Source organism: Rhagoletis pomonella, unplaced genomic scaffold (genome assembly GCF_013731165.1).
Source record: "Rhagoletis pomonella isolate Grant_MI unplaced genomic scaffold, Rhpom_1.0 Rhpom_scaffold_00081, whole genome shotgun sequence".
NCBI classification, from domain to species: domain Eukaryota; kingdom Metazoa; phylum Arthropoda; class Insecta; order Diptera; family Tephritidae; genus Rhagoletis; species Rhagoletis pomonella.
In genome coordinates this window covers 57942-64853 of record NW_023458635.1, presented here as the reverse complement: position 1 = coordinate 64853, position 6912 = coordinate 57942, and the positions used below count along the sequence as shown (strand labels likewise).

Genomic DNA, 6912 nt, shown 5'->3' with positions numbered 1-6912 from the left:
CAACATACATTGATTAAAAGAAAATTACTGATAAAAATAAAATATTTTACACAAACAGGGTTGAAATTTTGAAATTTCTGCCCGTATTTTGTTTGTAAGTCAAATATTAGTGGTATTGTGGTACTATGATAACACGGCCGAGTAATCATAGTAACTTATATACAGTAGTCGAATAAATTATAGCCGCACCAAATTTTGACAAGTTTTAAAATATTATTTTTGTTGTTATTTAGTTTTGGTTATTTTTTTACCAAGCTTTTGACTACGAAAACAAAAATTGTCCCAATTTTTTTATTTTTGTACCAATAGCCCAATAATTTAAAAATGCACAAATCTGTACAAATGTACCAATCGAGTGACACTGCCTTAAAGATTTATGCAATTCAAAAAAAATTCAACGAATTTTCGTAAAAATTTCCAGTTTTTAATTAGTTTCTGAGTATGCAATTTTGTAGCCCATTGAATTCTAGTAGAATAAAGTACAAGTTTCAAATGGCTAAAAATTACGGTTGATTTTTTAGAATTTTTAAAAAAGCTCGAAATTTGTACGAAAGTTTGTTGAATGTTTTTAATATTGCACAAAGAAAACCTACAACCCTCCCCCCCTAAATACGGCCTTGGTTATATGTATATACATATATAGATATTATGCATATACAAATGCATGCATGACTTTATAATATGACTTTGTATCACCTTTTTATATATGCAGGAATATAAGATTTCCGATCATAGACCCTTTTTGGACTTCCATGAGAGTGGCTTACCCAAGTGTGAGCAGGTCAAATTTGTTCGGTTCTTGGGACAGGGACTACCAAATTTGACACTCAACAAAATATATCTCTCCTTCAAGGATTTATTGGGAATGAACCGCATTGAAAAGTGAGTTTTTATGAACATATAAAAATCTGCATACAGCCAAATATGTACATCGAAATAACACTCGATTTTCCTATTTAACTGTAATTGACAGAACGAATTCAGATGGCTATAATTTGGATTTCATCTTAAAAAAGAAGAAAAAGAATTTATACAACCGTATGCAATCTGCAGGTATACAGTCGCCAGACTGCTTTTCAACTTATAATCCGCACCACTATACGACTAATTCGGCAAATGATTTTAATCAAACACGTCAATTTTTTCCAAATTTGTCTATTCCAATTTCATGTGCTTCCAAAATGCTTTAGTTTCATTTTAGGCACCGTTAAAAATGTTATGACAGATTAAAATCAATTTCTTCAATTACAGTACATAGAGAAAGCATTGAATCGGGGCAACCGACCCCTACTCAACAGACCTCCGCACAACTGACGCATCTTGATGGCTTCAAGACCTAACAATAACCATTACATTGGTTAAAGCTATTTTTACTGCTTACAATATGGTGGAGAGAAGAGGAGAAACCGGAACAAAATCACATGAAATTATACTTCCTGGAACTGGACCCGAAACTGTTGTGTCTTCAAAAATTCATGCAAACAATTATGTTAAAAATTTAAATATTCATAAGTGCTAAAATTTAAGTTATTGGCAGTTGAATATGTACATACATACATAGACACCCATGTATGTGTATAAGTATGTAATTTGAAAATTTGTTTTTGATAAAAAATTTAAAATGAAAGGAATATCAAAATGAAAACTAAGCCAAAAGCTAATAAAAGAACCTAAACGAAATTTTCAAAATAATATGCGTGTTATAGAATTACACTGCATAATAAAAATTCATATTGAAGCATATGAAACCAGTAACTTTATAGTTATAAATGTTAGAATTAAAAAAAAAAAACTTCCAGCAAATAAGGATTAGACCAGTAACCTCGAACGATTAAACAATCAAGCTATTTTCGGTTAATATATACTTACATAGGTATACATAAATGCATAACTTTTTACTTTAGTGGATAAATTCAATACCTACAACAATGAATCCACTTTAGCAAATTGACAAAATCAATGCAATTATTTTTATTTATACACATGGGCTGAATCACGTCAAATGTCCTAAGCGCACTGAGCGGTACAAAACAAGTAACTTTCGACAAGCTGTGAAACAGACAGAAAATGGGAAAAACAATTCGAAAACTATTAATAATATTAATGGATTGGTGCTTACACATGGGTTATGGTCTGATTATGGCAACTTAACGTAACTTACGGCTCTCTCTTAAAAATTCTGTTAAATGGGTGTTGCTTATAATTGAACAGCCGAAACTTAATGCAACTTAATGCCACGTCGAAATCTGTTTCATTTTAATTCTCTAAGTTCTACGTACCGTTAAATTAAGTTAAGTTGCCATAATCAGGCTTTTAGTGTTTGGCCGAACTTCTCCTTCGATTTGTGGCGTGCGCCTTGATGCTGTCCATAAAGGGGAAGCGCCACACCGCAGCGGCCACCAACTATTAGCCCAGTAAATTTAGATCAAATTCGTACGAAGAAAAAAATTGTAGTAGCGAACTTCGCTAAGCGATCTCTATATCTAAAAGTTGTGTTTTCGTATTCTCCAGCAAAAAATATCCAATAACTTGCCAGTAACCAAATTTAGGAGAGTAAGTCAATATTTACTCCCAATGAGAGGAATATGCAAGAAAGTACGAAAACACAAAACCAGTAAGAAGTTGCAAGTTTTATGAACAGCTGATTAATTTGTTATTTTCCGATGCAATCTTCTAAGAAAAATAGTATTTCCCGTCTTAATATATATTTAAATAGGTTTATTTTGTCAACTGCAACTCTAAAAGCACCACAAACAATTCTTTTGGTAATGTGAATTGCATTAAGCATCAATCTATCAGCTGTTTTTCTTACTAGCAAATAGTTACTAGTAAAAATTTATCCAGTAAAAATCCAGTAAAACTTGCAGGTTCATCTGTTACTTTTGCTCTCTCAATTCTCTCTCTTTTGTTGGTTTCTTATGATTCGTTACTTCGAGTCAGGGGTTGTACCCGTTACTCAGTAACGTATATATACGGTTTGCTACAGCTCTAATCCACAGTCTTGCCCCTAAACTTCACATGGGAACATTCCGCCATCTTCGATTTTTTATACCTTTCATGAGCATGAAATGGTATTATAACTTTGGTCCAATGTTTGTAAGTACCAGAATAAGAAGAGATAGACCCATTAAAATGTATACTTAAATTGTCAGAACGGCGAGCTGAGTCGATTTTGCCATGTCCGTCTGTCTGTCTGTCTGTCTGTCCGTCTGTTTGTATGCAATCTAGTCTCTCAGTTTTCGAGATATCCGGATGAAATTTGGTAGGTGAATGTATTTTTATAATGTATTAATCATTTGTCGGAACCAGAAGAATCGAACCACTATAACATATAGTTCCCATACAACTGATTGTTCAGATATGAGATTTTTCGTTATAACCTCTCTATTTACCCAGCTAAGAACATGACATTTTGCAATACTTCCTCCCATAATCAACTGAAATTTTAGAGTGAAAATTACAAAGATCGGGTCACTATAACCTATAGCTCCCATACAACTGATTGTTCAGATATAAGATTTTTCGTTATTACTCCTCCATTTAAGTAGCTAGGAACATGAAAATTCGCACCGTTTTCACTCATTATTTACAGAATAGTGAAAATAGCAAAGATCGCGTTTCTATAACATATATCTCCCATACAAGTGATTGTTCAGTTATGGGAATTTTCGTTATAACTCCTACATTTATGCACCTAGGAACATGAAATTTAGCAATACTTCCACCCATTAACAACAGAATACACAGTGAAAATAACAAAGATCGGGTCACTTTTACATATAGCTCCCATACAACTGATTGTTCAGATATGCGAATTTTTGTTATAACTACTCCATCTATGCAGCTAGAAACATGGAATTTCGCACTATTTTCACTCATTATCAACAGAAAGTTTACAGTAAAATTAACAAAGATCGGGTCACTATAACCTGTTTATTGCCCCCATACAACTGACTGTTCAGATGTGGGGTTTTACTGTAAAACTCCTTTATTTGGACAGCTAAAACCGATAAATTTCGTAAGCTATTTTTTAAATAATAATACAAAGTCTACTGAGAAAATCGTCAAATCTGTGCTGTATAATCTTAATCTCTTGTACCACTGATTGTTCAGATACCAGTTTTTGCGATATATGTATCTCCTTTATGTAGGAAGCTAAACTCATTAAATTGTGTTACCGATTTACGTACCGATCACACAGCAGTGAAAATCACTTAGATTGGTGCTTTATAAGGTATATCTTCCATACCTCTGATTGTTTAGATATGATTTTTTATATATGTATCTCCTCTATCTATGCCTGCTGCGAATATATAAATTTATTCAAATGCAGTAATCTGTTACAAGTAAAATTTTCAGATGCTCATGAAAGGTATGAAGCCTTCGGCATAGCCGAAGACAGCGCTGCTCTTACTTGTTTTTTTTGTTTGGTTTTTTGCGATTTGCAAGCTTATTTTACATTTTTCGTAAAAATTGTTACATACAAGTTTGTAGAGAATTTAATTTCACACATTTTTATATTACATACATATCGTCGTTTAAAGTACAAAACCGCGTATCAACAAAATGCTAAACCGCGTATCAAGATAATGCAAAACCGCGTATGTGAAGTTGAATAAATTATTTTCTAGAGAGTAAAAACACTCATATTTCAAAATGGTTCTCTTTTTTATAAAGCAATCGCATTTCTGGCTAGCATAGTTCAGCGCGAATTGATAAGGAGTAAGCCAAGAGCTTCTGTGAGCAAATCCAATTTTTGGCAGCAAATGTCAGTCACGCGGTTTTGCAGAATGACGATATGCGGTTTTGTACCTTAAACGACAATATGTATGTATAAGTGAAAAAAAAATGTTGTAAATATTTAGCATAAACGCCGAAAAAATTTACGTTGTCACGGTTTTCGCCATTTTTCAACAATTTCTGGCACATTAAAGTGCCAAAGTTGTATAGAATTTTATTCTCCACAACTTTTGTACGGACATTTTTTTTTTGTACGATGCTTAGATCACGAACGAGAGCGTGCCAAACATAACGATGTTAGGGAAGCGGCGTAAAATTCATTTCCACATCACGTCAACCTTTACAGAACGATGGCGAAAGTTCTATAGGACGGATTACAAAGATTAAGGTGTCAAAATGGTCACATAGACGCCATCCATCAAAAACAGTGTGACGTTTTGAAAAATTCGACATGGTGTCTCAAATAAGACGTCTAAACTTACCGTAGATTAGATTTCCCTTTACAACTTTTGTGCCAGCGGAGAACCCAACACTAAAAAAAGAACAAGTAATTTGTAAGCAAAAAAACCAAACCGACTTATATTCTCATAGACAAACTTAACAATACCGTTCATTTTTCATGATCCAATGATCGGATCTAAATCAAATTAGTATGGGACCATTTCCGAGGCACCACCAAAATTATAGAATCCGAAAACTACAGCTACGTGGTAACCAGGGTGGTTTTACGTTTAAAACGTTCAGTTAGACATAATGAGATAAACTTATATAGTCATATGTGGGCGGTATCACGCCCATTTTCCAAAATTCCAAATAATGTTACTTCTTTTCAAAGGATTGTTGGTAGTATCAATTTTGAGTAAATTAGCGTCCTTAAATTTCGAAATGTCGAAGTTTCAAACATTTATGAAATTTACCGTTATATGAAAGTGGGCGTAATTTTAGTCCGATTTCAATAATTTTTAACGTTTTGCTGTTATGTTGCAAACGAAATAATCTTACCAAGTTTGGTACAAATTGATCGAATGGTTACCGAGATACACATACCTAGTCATAAGTGGGCGGTGCCACGCCCATTTTCCAGAATTGTATCATAAACGAATTTTTCGAATAAAGTAGCTTCTGCATTTACTGATTTATCGAAGATTTCGTATTTCTCTAAATTACCGTACTGTACCAAGGAACAACTGTGCAAAGTTGGGGAGAAATTGGTGTAGCGGTTACTAAGTTATACACAAGTAATCATAAGTGGGCGTGGCTACGCCCATTCTCCAAAAATTTCTAATATTCTTATTTTTCGTCTAAAAACCAGGTGACAGGTAATAAGGTCAATGGAAATAACGTCGCACCAGGGTGGGAAATAAAGTCAATTGACATTATTACCTTTTCAAAAGCGAAATAAAGTCAACAAAAATTTGGAAATAAAGTCATTGGCGCTATTTCCTCATTCAAATGGAAATAGCGTCAACAATGCTTAAAGTATGTCGATTCATAGAAAAAAATTTTGTTCTTACAATAAACATTGCCCCGTAAGTGTTGTTTTTTAATAGATGAAAAAGGTTATTGCCAAATTTTATTAAAAAAAATTAAATTACGAATATGTAAAAACACGATGCGAAAAACTAAACGCCTGCGCACAGCTGGAATACGAGAAATATTTGAAGAAAGAGTGTAGAAATGATCCATAACTTGCAAAACATGTTTCGTTTCCACAAAAATAAATCGAATACTATTAAATTGAAGAAACAGTCCATGTCCAAAACCCCCGCAGGAACACTGAAAGAATTCTGTGTTTTATTTTAGCATATTTTGAACCAATTCGGAATATCTAAGGTGGAAAAGAAACCAACTTTTCTATAAGGAAACAATTATAGAAAAAGAATTTTCTTACACTGTATTCATGTCTCCGCCAGCAATTTGTGACATCATTTAAAACCAGCGAAGGAGAATGACGACACTATTTATTAGATGGCACATTCAACGAGCCAATGTGCCAAAATGCGGGTATAAACAATTATTGATTATTTAATATCGGAACCGAGATCATATAAGTTAATTGATTGGTTTTCACACACTTTTGAAAAACAAATTATATGCTTTTTTACTGCAGACAAGTTGTTGCCCCAAAACACAGCAGAAATCTTCCAATTAGGGCTGGCAACTATCCTTAGT

At 33.4% G+C, this 6912-nt stretch overlaps 1 protein-coding gene across 1 annotated transcript; it reads left to right on the top strand.

Annotated features, from left to right (window-relative positions):
* Window positions 1–712: 712 nt before the first annotated feature.
* On the top strand, window positions 713–1960 carry LOC118749906 (the record flags this gene model as incomplete). Its single annotated transcript, XM_036484673.1, is given in 3 exon segments — window positions 713–882; window positions 974–1053; window positions 1252–1960. Coding segments are annotated over 3 exon segments (339 nt in total), but the record flags the coding sequence as incomplete, so codon positions are not given.
* Between the last annotated feature and the right edge of the window lie 4952 nt (window positions 1961–6912).